General features: G+C 35.8%; 2 protein-coding genes across 2 annotated transcripts in view; both read right to left on the reverse strand.

The window, feature by feature from the left end:
- TTN (titin) overlaps positions 1-8,695 on the reverse strand; it is a gene marked incomplete at its 5' end in the record, with an annotated part of 249,006 nt that extends 240,311 nt beyond the window's left edge. Inside the window, 6 exons of the mRNA XM_080620353.1 lie at positions 102-390; positions 2,070-2,314; positions 2,405-2,493; positions 3,236-3,523; positions 4,214-4,417; positions 8,605-8,695. Of these exons, the coding sequence (XP_080476479.1) occupies positions 102-390; positions 2,070-2,314; positions 2,405-2,493; positions 3,236-3,523; positions 4,214-4,417; positions 8,605-8,695 (1,206 nt within the window). The remainder of the gene's footprint in view (positions 1-101; positions 391-2,069; positions 2,315-2,404; positions 2,494-3,235; positions 3,524-4,213; positions 4,418-8,604) is intronic.
- Positions 8,696-17,912: 9,217 nt separating this feature from the next.
- The window catches only part of CCDC141 (coiled-coil domain containing 141), a gene marked incomplete at both ends in the record, with an annotated part of 86,535 nt that continues 82,500 nt past the window's right edge, over positions 17,913-21,947 (reverse strand). Inside the window, 4 exons of the mRNA XM_080622040.1 lie at positions 17,913-18,036; positions 19,026-19,191; positions 19,284-19,413; positions 19,512-19,666. Of these exons, the coding sequence (XP_080478166.1) occupies positions 17,913-18,036; positions 19,026-19,191; positions 19,284-19,413; positions 19,512-19,666 (575 nt within the window). The remainder of the gene's footprint in view (positions 18,037-19,025; positions 19,192-19,283; positions 19,414-19,511; positions 19,667-21,947) is intronic.

Here is a 21,947-nt window from a genome sequence, read left to right on the forward strand (position 1 = left end):
CACACATTTTTATACACAGCCTTCCATTTAGCAAATCTAATCAGCTGTGACAAGTTCACACATAAAGCAAAACCAACTCTCTTTCAAAAAATAGACTTTACCTCTCTAGCACCAGCTGCAACCTCCCCAGCAGCGGCACCACTAACGGTAACTTGTTCTTGGACCCCATATCTTCCTTCCCATCTTTCTTCAGTTCTTATTTGGGTAGCACTTGTAGATACTCTTGTTTCCGTCATCTGGGCTTCTGTGGTTGCAGTATATCCTTCCTGCCTCCAAGGAGGAAGGACTTCAGCCCCAGCTGTTGTCACTACATGTGTTTTACGGATTGGAGATGGAGATTTCACTGGTCTAATAGGTGAGGTGGAGATTCTTCCAGCAGGAGAAACTGACCTAATATAAAAATAAAGTATTAATATAATTAATGTTGTGTCATACAACAGCAATTGTACAAACAACTTCAGCCTGGACTTGAATTCACTTCCCATTTAGGGTATCTTCACTAGTTTGATTTTACAAAAGTTTTTGAGATGTTCTACTTGTATATTACACTTACCTGATTTTAACATTATGCCTAATGTGTGCTTTTGTCATACTCATAACTGTAACATATCTTCATGGTAGCTTAGTTAGATTCCCAAAAACAAATAAGGGCAAATGACAAAGGGCATTTCACTCAAGCACACATATTTAAAATAAATATATATATTTATAAAAAATTATTCGTTTCCATTTGCTCTATCATAATTCTCCTAATAGGAATAATATAAAAGGCTTACAGACTGTGATTATTACATCTTACATTTGTGGCCCAGCCTCTGTAGAGAGACAAAATGATTAGAGTAACTGCTTTTTGTAAAAAGTATTATGTGGCAGCCACCTAGCAACAACATAACTTTATGTACTGCTGCACCACATCTCATTTCTATGTGTCATCCCTTCATGTGTTCAGACTGCAAGACAGATTCTGATCTATATTTTTCCCCATACTTACGTTTAAAATTTCTCCAACAATAATTGGTAGCCACTTAGAAAGTGCTAGTTTTTTTAGAATATCAAAATTGAGAATTCAGTCCTGATCCTAACAGATAGTTTGAAAGCATTTTTCAAGATGATTTAATAAACTTTCTAAGTTACATTTTTTTATACAGTATTTCCCAGGGAACATTAACATATTGCAGCAGTAGAGAGCAGCATCATGTTAATTTTTAGGTTTATTTTCTAACGTATGTCTAAAAGTGGTTTGACAAGCAGTGGAGTACAAACTTCTAGTTTCATACACACTCTAGATGGCACAATTGAATTATTCTTTCATCTGTGTAGCTTGTAAGTTATTGCCAATTACTACTACTAAATTTCTCCCTGTACTTGCAAGTTATTCTCAATAGGGCCAAATTCACCAGCATACTAGCTTTGCCAATTTAAATAGGGCTCTTCTGAGAGCTCAGCTTAGAGACATTCCTTTCAGGATGCTGAAACTGCAGGACTTCCAAAGCAGTTTTCTCTTTACCTGCTTTCTCAGCACACACCTCCTGAGGTCTCTCAGACCATGAGCCCTGTTCTTTATATCACTCACTTTCCCTTTAAGCCTCTTTACGCAGCAGAGCTAAACATTATTTTTCCATAACCATATTTACCTTACCTGCTTTAAAACATTTTTTCTGCATACACATAGAATGTATTCTTTCCATTCTGCTTGCCACTCATTAGAGTGCCATTGTTCTTTTCCCTGTTCATTTAAAATAATCAAGGATCAATTGCTTTACTGTTTTCTTCTCTTTCATCATGAACTTGAATCTTTGAGTGCTACTTCAGCTGTACATAGAGCAATCAAATTGGATTTATTCTCTAAAGGATTTTCTTCCATACGGGATAGAAAGTTTACATAAGAGGCACACCCTTCTATAGCAGTGGCAAATATAGCACATTATAGCTCACCATCAGAATAAACACAGTTGTCGTTAAGTCAGTGCATTCTTCCATTTTAGACTGTGCTGTCATTCTACAGCATTACTTCTGTATGTGAAAGTTAATTCAAAAGGCAATCTTGTCTGAAAGAATAAAAAGTTTACCTTACTGGTGAGGGTGTTGGTGCTCTGACATGTCTTACAGGTGACGGTGATTGTCTAACAGGTGATGGTGACTGCTGTCGTGCCATTTGTGCTTTTGCAGCAATTACTGGTGGGGTTGGTGATTTTGATGTAGGTCTAGGAATCATGCGTGGAGGTGCCTTATGTGGGAGCTGTTGGGCTGCCGCACCTTCTATAACCATTTCAACACTTGTAAGTGATCTGGCATCAAAGTGGGCTTCAGTCTTCTACAATAAAATCAAGAAAACAAGTCTGAGATACTGTAGAAGTCATTATCCACTTTTTAACCTTACCAGCTTTGTTTTTGAAAAATATACCTTTTCAATTCTGGCTTGTCTTGTTTGTGAAATCTGAGCAGTCGAAACAATTGTCTTTGTCTTTTTAGCAGGAACGGCTTCTTCCTCACCTTTTGGGAGAAAAACATGGTCAGGAGAATTGCAGATGGCAACAAACAACAAGCAGTTGCAGAAATAAATGAATGGTCAATTTCCTTTGTATTCAAATTTATATAAACAATAGAGAAAGAATTGAGCAACCATGTGTTTTTCCTGCAGTATCTATAGACAGATAATTGTGAAAACAGTTGTAATAATATTTCTTCATTACTCTGTCATTAGAAAAACAAACAAAAAACCAAAACAAAACAAAACAGTCCTGGATCTCAAATAACTAAACATTCTGGAAGCCTGACTGAGTTGAAATCCAAGCAAGACTGCGCTAGGTAGAATGATTCACTGCTACAGTTCTCTAAGAACTGTCTTCATCCTTATCAGGCTCATTTACAAGACCATGTACAGTTATGCAGTCTAATATATATCTATTCTGTCAAAGACAGCTTATAAATACAACTTCGTGAAATCTACAGAGCAAAATAAGAACAAGTGAAAGTATCCTCAGTAAAGCATCCTGTCCACTGAATCCTCAGTTTAAAGAAGACCCATTATGGAGAAAAGCTCCTTTTAAATTCTCAGACAAAATCCTTTTGCAAATATCACCAAAACACTCTTTATTCACAGCAAGTTAATAATGCTTGAGAATGAAGTTATAAGTTGTCTTGTTGCTATAACTTTCATGAAGTGGTGCATATTGTACCGTTACAACAATGAATGATCTCTTATTTTCATGGCTTGCAACTTCACCTCCGTTACCTTGAATTAGCAATTCAGCTGTTGAAGTAGCACGTCCCACATTATTTGTGGCATTTACTGAATAGGTACCGGAGTCTTCAGGATATGCTTCTGCAATTATTAAGCTGTAAAGGTCTCCTTCTTGTATAATTTGAAAATCGGGGGAGCTTTGGATTTCTACTCCATCCCGATAAAACTTCACCACAGGTGTAGGGATTCCAGTCACTCTCACATCAAGTCGAACTTGACTTCCCTGCCTTGCAGTCATGCTCTGTAGTCGTTGTGAAAAGTTTGGTGGTGCTGTTCCAGCTGCAGTTTTATTGAAGAAATAAATAGAAAAGCAATAACGTCTGTTAAAAAGAACTTTAAGGGCTAGATATTTTCATTGGTAGAATTGCATCAGATCTTTTTCTTTTTCATGTTACTGACAGGTGATACTACAGATTCAGACATTCAAAACATAGAGTTGATTTGCCAAAATGCAAACAACCTTAACTTTTTTCATATGTTTAATATTTCTGATATTTCTGACTATGCCCACGTGTGCAAATATTTCTAGGATTAGAGATACATTGAGCATAACCATAGGTAGTAAGTGCAGTCTCTTGGGTATGAGCCTTTATGTGAGCTAGTCTGTTAAATATCTGCAGAACTTTCTTTTCTTTTATCCTTTCTTTTATGCATAGTTTGAATAAAGCCACTGTGACAGATCACATGAGCAGAAGCTAGGACAGAAGTTTGTAATTATGGTTGAGAGTTTATAAGATCAAGATTAAATTTTATACAATTAAGGGTTATATGTGTATAATGATGCTGTTAGAAAATACTAGTCAGAATACATGCTGAATTCTAGACTGCTTTAGAAAAACAGATTGGTGTGCTATTTCTTTTCCAATCATGTACTTTAAGTCCAAACCTTTTTCATTAACTGACGAGTCTGCTGTTGCTCTCTCTCACACTGCCAGCAGAGGGAGGTGCCTTTCTTTAGCTGTTTCATACCTGTGACAAGTAGCTCAGCTGTACTAGTAGCTTGCCCAGATCCATTGGTGGCTTGTACGGTGTATCTTCCACTGTTTGCTTCTGTCACGGTGGGGATCACCAGTTTAGCGCGGCCATCACTAAACGAGATCTGCACACCGGGCAGAGTTGCAGCAGAAAGAACCTGGCCATCCCGATACCAGTTCACCTCAGGAACTGGGAAACCTAAAGAAAAAGGAATACAAAAGGAGAATAAGATTCTGTGAAATGCCAGATATCCAGAGTTACCATAATACTCACTCATGTATGCACAGTTATAGTGGAGTGCAATGGCATAGGCACAGATACATAATTGTAAGTCCAGTGACACAGTGGTAAAGGAATTTCTTTTTAGAAAGCTCTTTCAAATACACAGAGCAATAGAACAACTACACAGGCTACTGAATTTAGGAAATCACTTGAATAATGAGTGGACTGTAGTGTCGGACAGTTCTGTTGAGGAATTGTTCATTGAAATTATGATGGAGATGAATTAATGCACATGAGAATTCTTTTATTTATCTGTTCATATCTAAGTAGTGTTGTTTACTGCTAACAAAATTATCCAGTCCAATAGTTTGGAGACAAAGTAAAAATCGGAACATCTGACCCATTTAAGTAGTTGTCCTAACACTAAATGATTTAAAAAATTAAGTGACGAAAATAGTGACTGTTGTAGACATTAATATCAAGTGCTATTAATGATTTGGAGGATTTGTTTCTTTTTTCCTCAAGTGAATTCTGTTTTAGTTTGGTATAAATCAGTCAGCTGGAATCAGCTGATCTTTTGGTGTTCAAACATCCTATTCTTTTGTTTCCAGGGTCATGAGCAAGACTTCTTGTCAGAAGAGTTTGACCTATATCTGCAGCTGGTTTTTTAGTTTTAAATGGTGGGATCTGATTTCTAATGGAAATTCTGTTTCCAGGTTTTTTACTCAGCCAACTCTACTAAGAAACTGAAATCCATTTGACAAACAGGCAAGGTTTTTAGGCAAGCCACATAAGGAGAACAGCTAATTTAAGGATACAGCTGCAGCTCGAAAGTTTTTCTGTAGTTCTAGAACAGCATTTCTCAAAAATGAAAAATCCTTCAAATTTACTTTATGTACTTCTCATCAAGACTCTCAAGAAAAATCACCAATTGCACTGCACAGGGGCTCAGGAATGAGATCTGAAACGCAATTGCTGCAGCTGCTCTACTTTTTCCATTTCCACTCTCTGTGGCTTGGAAAACCCCAGGACCACAGAATTCTGCTCCTTTCTAGAGTACCTCTCCTATAAATTCTCCTATAAATAAAAAAGAATATAATTATCTGTGGGTTCAATGTGCCAGGAATATGACTATGTGAGACTAAAATGAAAGGGAATCTCAGAAATGTAGTTTGAAGCTTTTACTGGCTGTCTGCAGTCACATCATACCTGGCTAGCAAAGTTTTAAATTTTACTCATAGTTGAAAACCTGATTTTTAGATACATGCAAAATAGAAACACACACAGAGTGTCTTATACTACTAGTATATGATAAGTTGAACATTATCATAAATATAAAGCATCCAGCAGATCCCACCGATTTCATCCAGAGCTAACATTTGTGGGAGGGAGTTTCAAAAATTCTTAAGTTTGGCAACCAAAAATCACTTTGTCAATAGAGAATTTCTTGAAACAAAATGTTTTATTTTCTTGGTGCAGCATCATATGATGATTAGCAAACATGGGGTTTGTGTGGTAGGTTGATCAAAGCCTACATTTAAAATAATTGAGTCTATTTTAATGTCTTAAAGTCATATGCTCAAAGGATTCAAAACTAGAAGCTGTTTTGAAAATCTGAGCACAAATTCATACTGAAAAACCTGAACTTCACAAATTTACTAGGACTCTGCTAATCCCATGCTACAGGGCTATGGATTGAAACATAAGATTTACCTCAGGTTACAGATATTTTTGACTGGACTATGTAGAGTAAGGACTTACTTTAAAATGTGCCAAATGACACTATGATTTGAATATTAATTATCAGGACATTCTTTTTCATTTTTGAAACTGTCCTTTAGGATTTTGAACTTTATTGACAAAATGAAGAAAATTACCCTGAAGGGCCTCAAATTCATTAATTTAGTAATTAAATTCAGATTGTCCTGACAATGATGTAAGTGAAAGGAACTGCCGACCTGTGTACCATCTATGTGTTGCTTTCAACAGTATGTGGAGTGTAGGGCTGGTTTACATTGGGTAATGCAAAATTCAGAGAAAGTTGAACTGATATTTTCAGTACTCAACTGAAGTGGAGTACAGGTTAGTTGTTTGTGAACAAATTCAATATCTGATCAGTACTGTGGAGACATGAGGATGGGCACAGTTTTATTGCCATCAGCACACCAGACTTTCTTGTCACTGACATGCTGCCTCATGTCCTTTCAGTAACTGCTCACCCACTAGGGCTTTCCCTGCAATGATGTGCTAGCTGCTCTGGCATTTACTGCTTTTAGTCACGGGTTTGTGTGTTCTAAGCCAGGAGGAGGTGCTGGGTATTTTTGACTGATATCAAACCTTTGCAATGTGGCACTTAATTCACGATCTGACACAACAGTGCAATCATTTGTTCTAGTTTACAGACTGCAAAATTGAATCTCAGGTGGTTGTTAATCTCTTCTGGTACTTTTAGATTAACTGGGCCGTGTTCGAATTGTAGCTCTGTATTAATACTTGATTTGTATATAAACAGGTAGTGTTATCAGAGCTGAAAAGAAAGTAAATTTCAAAATCATAGCAATTCATGACAGGTAGGAAAGGTAGACAATGTAGCAGAATAAAGCTGTATAGTCCGTTATTTATGCAATTAGTTCAAGAAATGAAACTTTCTTCATCTTTTTTACGCATTAGAAAACCTAAATTCCAAACCACTGTCTGATCTGTTAACCTTGGTGGATGCTTTGGGGACAGGTAAGATATTTCAGAATCTTACAATGTAAATAAAAGGTAACAGAAGATTGCCTCACATGACATTTGGGACTAAAATACAAATATGGTATATGCTCCTCATTGTAAGAAATCAAGTTCCTCTATCAAATAATCCATGATATCACCCAAATTAAAATAGCCAAAATCACACACTGAGCCATAATACTAGTATATTCACTTGTTCTGTTGATATCTTTATGTATTCATAATAAGTATTGTAATCAGCAGTGGAAAGAAAATCTTCATTGAAAATTTGCAGTGTACAGACAACAAGAGAAGGTCAGGGCTATTAACTGAAGAGTAGAGGGCCAAACAACAGAATAAGGCACGAAAAATATATAATGGATATAGATTACAGGATATGTTCAAACACCTTGTGTGAGTCAGTGCTATTCAAAGGGACCAAAGGAATGAACCACAGTGGACCTTAGATGTCAGAGATCGTTATACTTGGACAGATCATGTGTTTGCACCTGTCACAGAGCATCTGGGTAGTGTTTTACGATATGTGGAACATCACATTGCTAATGCCTGTAAGACAATATAATTCCATCAGCAGGAACATATGTCATTTCTCCTTAGTCACTGCCGAGGTCAGAGGCACTCTTAGAACAGAGTGTTGGTCTTATGAGTACCAACTCAGTCTTACAATGTGAATAAGGGCTCTTGCATGGGATTTTGCACAAGATAAGGTGTTTGAATGGGGTGTAGACTGGCAAATGAGCTACCCTTTAAAATTATGTGGCATTTTTAAATTACATCAGCAATTTAAATTATATTAATCCAGCCTTGAGCTACCATCATGATCACCATACACATCTATTATCTAGCAAACTAGAGTTTTCTACTGTCTTCAGTAGCCACGTGGACCCAGATTTTGTGCTTTTAACCCCCCACTGACTGAACTCTGGAATTAAGTAAACTGAAAGGTGCAGAAGGTGCTAGAGTTAGGCTTAGTACTAGGTCAGTGAAGAACTAGCATATGCCTTGCCTTTTGCACTATGATTCCTCATTCTGTCCGATCATCATCCAAACAAGATCACTTTTTCTACACCCACATGAAGTTCCCTTATTAGTACAATATGTATTTTTATGTATATCATTAAATGCTTTTTTCTCCCAGTTTTCATGTTTCTAACATACATGAGACTAGACACCACTCTCATTGGCAGGATGATTCACTATTGCCTGGGAAGCCTTGTAAGTTTATGCAGTGTGTTCATGGGTATCTGACAGCACCTCAGTGCTGATTACTACTGTATGATGTGGATATATAGTCACATTTCATCACTGGTCTTTACCCGTTCAGCTCAGATTATGATCTATGAAAAGTTTTATCATTTGTCTTAGCATAAACATTAGCAAAAATAGTAACAGACAATAATCAATCTTGCAAGAATGAATAAAAACCTTACCACTAATATGAGCCTCAAAGGTTGCGGCACTACCCTCCAGTGCCACAACACTTTGTAATGGCTGCGTGAATGTTGGTGCTTTTGTCGTCATCTTTACAGGCACTCTGAAAGCAACAAAAACGTAATTAGAAATCAATGGTGAAATTGTTATTACACACACATCCTTCTTGCTAGATTTTAGGAATATTTGTGATTATTTTCATAACAATTTATTCGGTTTTAAATCACATTGACCTGGTGAAGCATGGTGATTGTAGGTTTAGAAAAATTGTATAGCAAATTACTCTTAGGGCTGACATGGCTGAGTTGGATGTGAAAATGTTATATTTAGTGAAGCTGTGATTTAGCATTACAAGTATGCAGCAGGAGACAAAGTTCTGCTTGACTCATTGAATGACCTTCCACAGGTCGTCTAGCCTGTATTTGTCCATTAATCTTTACCTAAACAGAAAATAATCTCCATGTGGTCTTTTTTTAAAGTATTTGAAAACGTTTTGCTAGTGCAAACCATTTGAATTTTCCAGTAGGAAGACAACAAGGTCACTAAGTAGCCACCAAAAAAAGTTTGAAGGTCTACAATGTGTGGTTTTTGATAACGAAAAAAAATGCAGAGACTCTCTCTTACAAGCAGTCTGTAAAAGTAGTGAATAATTTCATTTTACACAGAAGCATACTGGCACTACAGATGTAGATAAAATTATGCTCTTTCTTAGAGAGTATCTCAGTGGAATTTTGAATATGAGAAGACAGCTACCTTCGAAATGTGAGCTAGGATATAAGGTAGCCACTGACACTGATGGTTTGAACAACTGCAGATCCATGTGAAATCTGAAAGAAAAGAAGTTTGCTTTCTCTTCTTATGACACAAGATCCTACTTTGAAATAACACTCTGCCACTACAAAAACTTCTGTATCAGCAGTATTATATATTTGCATGAACACATTTATTTACTGATGTTGAATTATCCAGGTTTTTAAATGCTGTTAATATCTTCTTAATAGTATCATATATCTATTCAAGTTACAATTTTTCTCATTAAAAAATTCCCCTGAGAGCATATCAGGTTTTACTAACTGGGAGTTAACCTCGTAGTATTTCAAGTCAATCTCACACATTCACTGCTGTTTACTTTGACTTCTGTGCCTGATTTTGTGACAGTCCCAGGCTTAAACTTAAAAATTAATGAGAAAATGAAGTTTCTTTCACTATGAGCCAAATTTATGCTATCTTTCAAAGACATGAGTTCCTTCATTGAAATCAGTGCCTGGTGCCTACATACAATAAGCACATAAGAGTTGAGCTGGATATTGTACAGGGATTTTTAGCTGTTTTTTATTGCCTTTACTGGTTATCTGAATACTTGTTTCAGCTTAACAGGGGAACAGCCCATTATCAAAGCTTTTCAGCTTCAAGGGTAAGGGGGAAATGAGTTCAAATTAGAAATAAATGACCACTATTTTATCCTAAAACAACACTAGTTTTCTGAAAGGAAGATGAAGACAAATATTTGTCACATGCTAAAACAAGGGGGAAATAATCTTACAATATAATTAAACATTATGAAATTTTTTATATATGTATGCCATTTCCTGACTCCAAAATAGATTAAAAATAATTTAATTAAGTAGAATTGTCATTGAGTTCACAAAAAGTTTATATATTTCATTGTCTAGGAAAAATTTGGTGATGAAGATCTGATCTTATAAGGCTTTTTGTATAATTAGAATTGAAAGTATGCATCTGAAATGTCATGTTCCAGAAATAACCTTCCTGGCTATGAATGACAGCAGACAAGTGTTCCAGAGCTGCCATGTAACTGATACCTTAGCAGTTGATTCCCTTAAAAAGTCATCAGTGCTTAGCTGATACCATGTGCATTTTATCAGAGCTATTCTTGGACCTTCTCAGTTTATCTCTCAGTAGCATAACCTTGAACACTCCCAACGAAAGGAGGTTTAAAGTTAAGCAGATGTTTCCATGCACATTTCAAATTTTGATTTATAGTCTTTCACAATAAATATACTAGAAAAACTTTTTGCTGAGTAGTATCAAAACTTACTCCCAGAAATTTAAGACATAAGCTTGCCAGACAATTTAAATGGTCCATGTCCATAGTCTGAAACCTACATCCCTCCCCATGAACAAATTTGCAAATAGTAGATTGCATCAGGACTTTTAATGACAGATAAAATACTTATTACACCATCAGAAACATGTTACTAACCTGATCTCTCAAAGTGCCTGTAAGAGTGGGCTAAGCCCAATGAAATCTTCTTAAACGACGTCCTTATCCAGAGTAAAATTTTGTTAGACAATCCCAGCATGAGAATTGTAGAGCCTCTAATCATAAAAACAAAACTACACAGTCTTGACAGTGTAGTTTTGTTTTTTTGCAATCCCTACACCCGAGGCGAGGCGGGGAATGCACGACTGCTCAGAAGTGCTAACATAGTTGTTTTGCTTTATATACCCCAGCTCTGCTGTCAGGTCTGCCTCATCACATCACTGTCAGCTCTGATTGGTTTTCTAAAAGAACGTATCTTGTGAGAGGGGATTCATTATATGTAACCATACACCACCTGTTGGTTTGATTGACAAGGCTAATTTTAGATGCACAAAAGGGATTCACTGAGGAAACCTCATCTGTTCCAAAAATTTTGATTTATAAATCAATGTCTTTTATTATGTGAAATTTACAAGATTCTGCAAATTTCCTAAGTCATAAGCACAAGAGAAAGTAATAAAGAAGCATTTTAGCACAGGATATGGACAGGTCATAACCATATCAGTGAGATTCAGCCTTTCTTTCATTCTAAAACATCCAAGAAGCTACCAAATGCTCTGTCAATCACAAGACTAAATAAGTGAGCTGAGCTCAGACATGTGGCTGCACACTATTAGAATACACAGTTTAAATTATTTTTTCCATAACTTTGAATTCTAAAATTGCATTTGGTAATATAGAGATTTGTCATTTGTTTGTTTGTTTCAGAATTTTTCTGTTCACTGCTCCAAGTAGTTAAGCTTAAAAAACAATAGCATACAAAGTGCAGAAATACTAATTCTGTGAAATCAAATTAATACAGACAACTACTGTAATTTCTAAAAAAGCAGATTTTTAGCCTAAGAGCTTTTCTCTAGACCTGTGTAGTCCTTGTGCAGACCACAGAGTTAATCGTCCATTGAATAACTTATTAGTTTGTGAAGTTCCAATAGCCCAGCTTCATCAGTCAGTGTGGCTAATTGTACTATTAGAATGGTTGTCTCTGAAACAGAGGTCAGAGTTAGCAGACTGTTCTTATTTATAGCTGTAATGGGAGGTGTTTTGCCACACCACCGCAACAGCCTGTTTTCCATTGTTGCCTTCTTACTTGGAAACCCTTTTCCTTCCTTATGAAGTGGAATATCTATAATGCATATCTAGCAAACTCTTTAAGGACATAACTGGCTCATAAGACCATCTATGTGCTTAAAATCAAGCACATGTTTACCTGTTTTGGTAAACAGAGGAGTTCAGTCTCCCGTTACCAAGATTCACATTCAAAAGCATCTCCCAGAGGATATCTAGAGAAGTAAGCACAGGCTGGAGTTTTGTACTGTCAGCTGCAGTTGTGCTTGAAAACAATCTGAGCGAAACCTCCAGCAGAAGCTCCAGAAAATGCCCAGGAGAGAGAATACCACTCCTATGATTCCTGCAAGGGTGTGTTATACTATAGATTTCAGATCAGAAAAAAAAAAAAAAAAAAAGAAAGAAAGAAAGAACATATAGCTGTGATCTCATCAATAACCTCAGAAATTTGATCTGCCATGTCATTTATCCATCCCATAAAGTGTCAAATTTATGTCTACTCTTGGCATGCAGCAGTAACAACAGCAACAGAAACTGGAGGAATAGTCTTTCTTTATACTGGCACTATCTGGACTCTCACAGAGAGTTAGTCAGAGTACTACAGCTTATTTCCAATTTTTGTTTCAAATAGACGTTAGAGAGCCTAAACTCTCTGTATAAGACTTAGTATGAAAGCAAATGCAACTCTACATGTTTAGTGGGGAGGACAAGATAGCTTCTACTAAAAGACAAAAAATGTCTACAGAAATCTGGGTATCTGATTTCTGATTCTAAATAGAGACTTGCTAATTAGTAAATGGCTGGTTTTCTCTGTAGCTGAACACTTACATTTTCAGTGAAAAATCAAACTTGAAGAAAGAATGTAGAGTAGTATCCACAAACTTAATAAACGCAGGCAGCTAAATGATGACATCTAAGTCAAATAAACAATGAAAAAGTTTATGAACGTGTTAAAATGGCAGAAATGTGCAAACTGTCACTTTAAAGTTATAACATGTTCACAATTTCAAATTTTTCTGTTTCAATCATGTCAACAACAATTGATAATAATAGAAAGCTACAAAGAAAACATTTCGCTGCATTCAAACACATAAACCACGTATCTTGTACTTTTAAAATAAGCTCCTTCCCATTTTTATTTTTTGTATATTTGTATTTGAACATTATTAAACCTACTTCCATTCTAACAAAAGTTTATAACTTCCTAAGTTGTTACTTTTGCTGGTGAATGCAGAAATTAAATTGAACAGTGAAGTATTTCTCTCATGATGTTAAGGAATATGAATTATTTATGTTGCATGCCTTCCATTCACAGAATGACTATCAACCCAGTGATTTCTACATGTTTAGTGTCACATGGCATAACCACAATAAAAAGCAGGATGACTTCAGTCTTATATTGTGTAGCAGACACTGCTGGTAAAAACGACATTATTTCTTTGCTCCAAACAAACAATCCAGAGAATGCCAAATAGTTTTTCAGGCAAACATACAAATTGAGGATTGTTATGAAAATTTCAGCATTTGCTTCAGTCTACTATTTTAAGTTTAAACTATATATTGCTAATCACTACAAACGTATACTATGGTATATGTATTACATCATAAGCCAACACCACATTTAAGAAAAAGCACGTAATCTTCAACACAATGAAACATTGCCAGCAACTGCTTTTGATGAGATCCACTTTGATTAATTCTAATAATCCTATCGACTTGATGAGTGGAGCTGGACAAAAGGAACGATTACTTTAGAAGGCCCACATGAAGATGCCCAGGAAAATGAAGACTTTAGTCAGGGCTTCAAGAGAAATTCAATCTTTCTTGAACAGTGAAATCTTCAAACTGCCACTTAGGCAAGTTTTCAGTGTGCTTTTCTGAAGTGGAATTTCCAAATTTCTTTTTTTTTTAAATAAAATCACAACTTTATTATTTGTCAAACAGTAGTAGTGTACTATGTGCTGTAGCTGCATAGCCAGTCTAGCATAAACCTTCCTTTCTTGCCTGGTCCCTTAATCTATCTACACATGCTAACTTGCAAACTGAATGAAAAGAATCAGTATCTCTCCCCTTTAATTTCATGCATTTTTATGCACCCACTTCGTTCTTTGCCCTGTTCTTTCCTATAGAATGTCTGTTATATCCCCTTTCACATTTCTCATATATATATATATCTCATTTCACTCTGCCTTCCAACCAAGTATGCAGAACCAAACGGCTCATGAAATAAACAATTTAGTCACTTTAAATAAAACTTCATTGATATGATGCTGTCTTAAATCCTCATAGAGCTGCCAAAACACAATCCAAAATATATCTAGATAATATATCCTTGATTAATTTCCAGTTTTCTAAAACTACTTTTGAAAAAAAAAAAAAAAAAAAAATTTGCTTTCCCTCCTCCTACCCACTTTCTTCAAATTTAGAAATAACTAAAAAGTTGTTCTCTTAACTGTTAAAACATTAAATCTTGACCAGAAAATAAAACACCTTTACACCACCTTCATCAACTCCCCTCCCCCTGCAAATGCAATAAACGTTACTTTATAATGGAACATGGAGAACCTTAAATAAAGACTAAACAGTACTTTGTGATAAAAATTTGGAACCTTAAATAAAGATTATACAATTCAGTATCATCACAAGAATATGCATGTTTGTGTGCCAAAGCTGGCTTCTGAGAAGCTTCAGCATTTTCAGCTGCTGACTTATTTTATCTGAGGTATGGTAACTGATTATGTAAGATATGTTATTATTTTTCAATACAAACTAAAACTTGCTTGCAGAATATTGTTTTACTTGTTACTGAAGAAGGCAGTAACTGAAAAGCAAAGCAGAAAAGATAACTAAGGCACTAAGCAGTTTTTGAAACTCCTTTAGCTATTTAACATGAGAAATGTAACTAGACTTGAATGGGTATAGATTAGTTATCAGGGTCCATATTCACTAACTTCATGTTGATAGTTGTCACTCATATTTCCTTAGAAATATCTAAGGAGGAGATTCAGACTTCGCTTTTCCCAAGTTTTCCTTGGATGTTATTTTGTATCATCCATACATATTTACGTATGCAGAGAAGGAAGGAATAAAAACATAACTCAGCACCTAGCCTTAGAAAGCAGGGCACTACTAAAAAACCTGGTATATTCTTTACCTGAATAAAGAATATATTTAATAACTATTCCACTTCCTCTGCAAAACAATAGTTAATATCATAATACTTGAGACAAGTTTTAATATATAGTATTTAGAATTTAATAGACATATACATCCTGTCAATTTTTACAGACCTTTTAATGATTTTATGAGCAACTATGATTTAGAAAATGAAAAGAATCAAACACACTTACCATGTTTCATAATGCATCCATTCCCTGGAAACACTTGGAGCAATAGCTGTCTTCCTCATTGGCAAAAGGTTGCTGGGTTTTTTGTTTATCTGTTTATAAACACCACTTTCTACTCCTTTGTAGGAAAACCATAGGTAAGAAGAGCTGTACAGATTTTTGTTTTATCTCATACATTTAGAAAAGCATTAACGCCCTTTTTTTATTTAAGGAATGATGTGTTTTTGTGAGTTTAGGGAAAAAGCCCACTTCAAATATTAAATTCAAATTGTACTTACAGGCTGACAACCAAGAGGAAAAGCAAGAACCTTCCAATGACTTTAATTTGCTGAGGAATCAAGATCAGGAGGCACTGAATTCCACACTTTCATTTTTACAGAATTAATTTTTAAATTAAAAAAAAAAAAAAAAATACAAAATCGAACTTCGTATCATACTTAAGGATTCCAGCTGATAAAAGAACATACAATTCGGAGGTTTTTAATATTTGGGCAGGGGAGGGGGCAATGGTGGTGGTATCTGATATGTACAATTTGTCAGTCCTCAGAACGTGACTGCATTTAAAAACATATTTTTTGTAAAATTTTTACATCTAAGCAACACGTGCAAAGAAGGTTCTTATCAGAAAAGTAATTGTATGAGATACACAAGATCATAGAATCATAGAATAGTTAGGGTTGGAAAGGACCTTAAGATCATCTAGTTCCAACCCCCCAGCCATGGGCAGGGACACCTCCCACTAAACCATGCCACCCAAGGTCTTATTCTGTAACTTTCGAAATTATTTTTTTTAAACAACAGGAAAAGTTCTACTGCTAAAGTCCCAAAACTCTCAACTAAAGCTTATATAACATAATGGATCACTGTATGTTCTTCTGCTTGTATGCATAATAAAGTCCATTTATATTACATATGGTTATAGAAAAAAAACCATAATTATTGTTAAAACATATAAATCACTTTTTACAGCATAAGATGTTGGAATATTTCCATTCCACTTTGGAAAAAACTGGTTGTGAGAGATAAGGGGCAAATAAGTAGATCAAGAACCTCATCCTCAGCTACTATATTTATATGTGCATATACACAACCTTGTGACTCTTCTGTGGGCAGGATGCCATTGGCTTTTCCATAGCGTCAAGCAAGTGATTTATGTGATCAGGTGCAGACATGTACATGATATTTTTTTTCAGCTTGTTTCCTCTCTATGTCTGTACTTCAATTTGGAGATATTTAAGTTTCTACCAGCCAACCTACATTTTGTTGGCAATAAATGTTTTATGTTTTTATAATACAATTTAAGCAACTCTCAAAAAAGTTCTTTCAGTCCCAGTTTTGCACATGGATGAACCACAAAGATGCTGCACTCATTAAACCCCTATCTGATCTCTGTGAGAAGCGTGAGTGCATTGTTGTTGTATACAAACCCAGTGTAGGCCCAATCAATGTTTATATAAGGAATGACAAAATGTTGCTTAGTAGGCAGTTGCACATTACACATGTACCTGTGGTGTTAAGCCATATGAGTGCACCCAAGCAGAACTCTTAGTAGCATGAACCGTTTGCTAGGCAGGACTTAGAAAATCTGAATCAGAAGAATAGTTATTCCCGAGTCTAGCTAGATGTTCTGTTAGTCATTGTACCAGGCAATCACCCATAAAAAATTAGGTGTTTTCTGAACTACCCTTTTCAATACTGCAAATGGATGACACCATGACAGTCCTCCTCTTTCTCTGCAAAAAGCTTTGCACTGAAGTGAAAAAGATACCTCAACTCTGAATTCAAGAGATGAAGACAAATATTTAATCGTGCTAATGACTGCCAAAATAAAAAAAAAAAAAAATAAAAAAATTCAATTTCCATTCAGGTTTTCCTTATACCCTGAATGGATTCTGTGGGTCTTCAGGAATTCTGTCATTGGGAAGTCCTTGTCCTATGTGCTTGGCAAACAGGGTGGCTATCAGTTCATAGTCTACTCCTCTAGACTGTAATTAAACACATCGTCTGGAAATTGACTGCTTTGTTACACTAATCCAGTCCTGAAAGCAGAAGCAATATAGTGGAAGACTTCTCCATTACGCTGCCTCAAAGAGACTGTCTCCTCCCTGAAGACATTCTTGGTACTAAGCATTCATCAGACAAGGTTTGCTACTATTAGTAACCACTCCTTCCAATGCCCATCCTCCTCAAAAATGTCTCAAAGATGTTAGAAGTAAGGTAATGATTTTAATAAACTGTATTTAATAAACTGGGGAATTCTGTAGCTCTAGTCATTTTGTTTTCAGTCCTCATCTGTTTGTATCAGAGTTCTCTATATAAGCTTGTGGGAAGAACTATTGATTGGGTACTTGACAATCTGTCAATTTAGTGGCTAATATCTTTTTCCTAACAGACCAGAACAAAGCCACAAGAAATTAGAAATCACTGTCTAATAAATGCTGTGCACAGGTGAATTTTATTAATGATTTATTTGTAAAGAAACCAAATACAAATTGTAAGTTAGATGTAAATCAAATAACACTCAAAGATTCATCTCCTCACCCATGGCCAATGTCTACTAATGGACAGAGCAAACAACATTAACATCTTCATTAATCAGGCATCTTGCAATTCAGTTCATCTTCTGACTCTCTGCAGGAGACAGAAGAGCAGGATCATGTCCCAGATTGAAAATAATCTCTTGTGGCCTCTCAAGTTCAAGATACACACCTTGAAGCCAAAGTTTCTCTTTAAACCTGTTTTAAAAGAGATCAGTTAATACCTCTTATATTTTTAATTGTGCCAGCTGCAGCATTCCCCTTCATAAGCAACATTGTTGTGGTTGTCATAGACTGCTCTCTGTGGTCTTGAGATGAGATTAGAGATAAAGAGTGGTTTCGGACAGAACATAAAATTTCTTAAAACTCATCTTGCTGACAATAACAAATAACTAGAGGGCACTTTAGTTCTAAAGAATAGAAAAGATAAGAAAAATGAGAAATCTGACCTTTCTGTATGATCTACATGCTTTAATCATACATAATTCTCTATATGCCCTAAAATTAACATGACTTTCATGTCTAGTTAACATACCTCAGGAACTTAAAGACAAAAGAACCTTTCTCTTTTTTATTGGAGCCTAAATTTAGGAGGAAAGATTTAATCTTGTGAAGAAGTCATCACAAGGACTATTGACTTCATGTATCCCATTTAATAATCTGAAATTGTGCAGTGGGAAATTTTGTCATCTTTAATCAGTTAATGAACAATGACTGTTCTTGTGCTATTAGGACTGCTACTTATTCTTCTAAATAAGATGCTTAACTAGTAGAAAATTTTATTTACATATTTTATTATTGAAACTTCATGTAGTTGTACGAGTTAGAACTTCTTGAAAACTTTGTATTTTTGAGCTATTCAATCTTACATTAATATCTAAATTAAAAAAATAAAATAAAATCACTAAACAGAATACCTTATTGCACAAACTCCACTTTCAATTATATTACAAGTTCTTTCGTCTAACAGAATGAAATCTGTTATGATTTCTGTTATTCATCTGTTATGACATCTTCTGATGATGAATGAAGTGTAAAAGGCACACACAACACATTATGCACTTCATTTACATTATGCAAAAGGGTTCGTAGAATTAGGAAGACTGTTTGATGTGTGTATGGTAAATTAAGGTCCTTACAACTATTGGAGTATTACAAGATGTAGCACAGAGTAAGCTGCAAGTTACCTTACTGGGAGATGTTTAGCCACTGGCCTTTGATTTCGCACAGAATGTGTGTCATGGGTTTGTAGAACCTCAGCTGTGGTGGCATTCATTTCTTCTGAAAAGTATCCATCTTCCCATTCTGATTTAGCTTGAGTTACAGTGGAGATTTCTGGGGGTTTATTTTTCTCTGAAACGAAGCACGTACATTAGTGGAAACAAGGTGCACATTTAGTATGGCAACAACATGCGTAAAAGCATGTATCTGGCAGGATGAATCACCTATCACTGTTACGAAAGCAGAGCAGTGTGCCTTTCCAATTTCATTCCTGGCAACACAGATATATTTCCCAGTATCAGCAAGGACTACATTTCTTTTCAAAAGATAATAGGTATCTCCTAATTTCTCAATCTGTAAAACAATAGAATGCACATAGGAGATTATTAGTAGCATAAAGCAAAGTATATAATCTTTCTCCCAAGAAATATTTCAAGAACATTAGAACATACATTGATGTCTCCGGATACCACTTGGATATCATCCTTTGTCCAGTAGACATGTGGTTTGGGCTTTCCATGTATAGTGCAATGCAGGATTAAATCTTCTCCTTCTTGCAGAGTTGTATGTCTAAATTTTTGTATGAAGTTTGGCTGTTTCCCTTGCACTGGAAAAAAACCAACACAACCAAACCCAAACTAACCACTGTATTTTAAAAAACAAAATTGGAGCAACTGAAGAAAAAAATCCATTGTCTTGATTAATATTATTAAGTTCACCACACTGCATGACAAAGAGAGCCTGGAACTCATAACTTGTTTGCGAGGACGTTAGTAGGCAGGCATCATTTATCTATACAATGCTTATTGAAACACATGGATATTAAGCACCTGAGAATTTCATGCATTGGCATAGTGATATTAGTTCCACAGTAATGCTAAAGAATCGTGTTCTTTGTGTAAGTAGTAGGCAAGTCTATGTGCATTATTGTGTTTCAGTGAAGGAGGAAAAGTAAATATTCCACACAAATTAAAGAGAGGAAATTTTTTGCATTTAGCGCATTGTCACAAATCAGTCTCTCTCTCCACTTTTTTTCCCTATTCTTCCAGTCAAAGAAAAGAAATAAGTTATGGCGGGGAAAGGAAAGATTGATCTATATTTGCAACAGTGATGAAAGCCAGAATGTGGCCTCATACCACTTTGATCAAGATCACTATTTTGGCCATCATTAATACCAACACCATGTACTATGAGATCATCTGGTACAAATCAGATTCAGATTAAGGGTAAATAATTGCATTTTTATTGCAATAACTAGAGCAGATGAGATTGAGTTTGTGCTGGTTTCATGCCAACTGTGGGAGGACAGATGACACCTGAGCCAGTAAAAGGATGGCAAATACAAATTAACCCATCAAAACTGTTTGAAAAAAATTCAGTCATGAGCATCAGTTTATACTGAATCAAAGCATTGCTTCATGTGACATGTAACTCAATGAGCTGTAAAGCTGGACTTACTGGATCACTTACTACTACTTGAGGTTCCACCTCCAGGGCCTCAGTAAAAAAAGAAGATGATTTCAGAACTCAGGCTTAGTATTCTCAACAAAGGGAAGCCAGAGCAGCAGATGTTAACACACAGAAGTGCATACAAAGACATATACTACAACAAAAAATTACGTCTTACATTCCTATCATATGAAGAATAACTTCTTGTTCCTCTTTACTATAAATTGCACCATGTGTCCATAATATTTAACAATGTAATCACTGTCCTTGTTAGAAACAAGAAGTTACTGAAATGTGCAATAAATAACAGAGCTTAAAACTGCTCTCAACCATGTCAGCAGTACTCCAGTTTTAGGATGAAGATTTTTTCTTTATGTTATTGTGAAACAAAAATCAGTGTATCTCACTAAGGTGCACAGCAACTTCTAAACCCAAGTATATTGAGCCCATGGCATTTTCCTGACAAATGTGGGACTGTCAGCATGGTGAGGCAGACATCTTTACCCACTGTATTATTAAATCCGCTGCTTAGGAGTTCTTAATTGCAAGTCAGCTTTCAAGCTTAGCTGCTTTTATGTTATTCCCATATACGGTAGGAATGAGGCCACAAAAGTAAGAAGTATATGGAGTTTACTCTTTCATAATCTTCCTTACCTAGGGTTTTCGTAGCCAGTCCCAGCAGCTCAAACTCATTTCTTAGCTATTTAAACTCAGCATGCACAAGCTGCTACACCATTGCATTGCATGCATCTGAAGCTCAGAAACTTGGGAGCTGCAGCTTCACTTCAAGCAAGAAAACCAAGCTCATACCCTTGCCTCCTCTTTGCAGGCAGCTGGCAATAACTCACAGTGTACAATTAGCTGGTATTCCAGGGGAAAACATTAAGTGGGCATCAGCCACTTCTTGTGATATTTTTGGCTGGATTTCATTATTAATTGTATTACCTTATGAAGTCAGGCTGCATCTCATACCAGGATGGGTTTTACCATTAGAAAAAGAAAACAAAAACATATAATCTGAGTAGAATTGTGGCAATGATCAGATCCCCTCTTGATTTTATATCAGTGAGTCAGCAGACTGTAAAACCTAAATGACCAGTTTCTAGAGAGCAAAGGGAAAAGTATGTGTAAAGAAAAAACGGAGTGATTGTTACTACAGCTCTTGAAGATGCAGGTTAGAGCTCAACAGGGAAACAAAGACTGCTAAAAACGAAGAGTTCATCTTCTGATAGCAACCTTCAAAACAGAATACATAGTTATATTTCATCAATGGCTTTCCCATGATATCATAATGATAGGTCAAAGTAAGCTAAGAAGATTTGTTAGTGGTCCTGGGTCAGCAATCTGGAGCAATGCAAAGACTGCAGGTGGAGAAATCACCTGCATCTGGCTTTAGAATCATAGAATCATAGAATAGTTAGGGTTGGAAAGGACCTTGA

This window comes from Psittacula echo, assembly GCF_963264785.1.
Source record: "Psittacula echo genome assembly, chromosome: 6".
In the NCBI taxonomy this organism is placed as follows: domain Eukaryota; kingdom Metazoa; phylum Chordata; class Aves; order Psittaciformes; family Psittacidae; genus Psittacula; species Psittacula echo.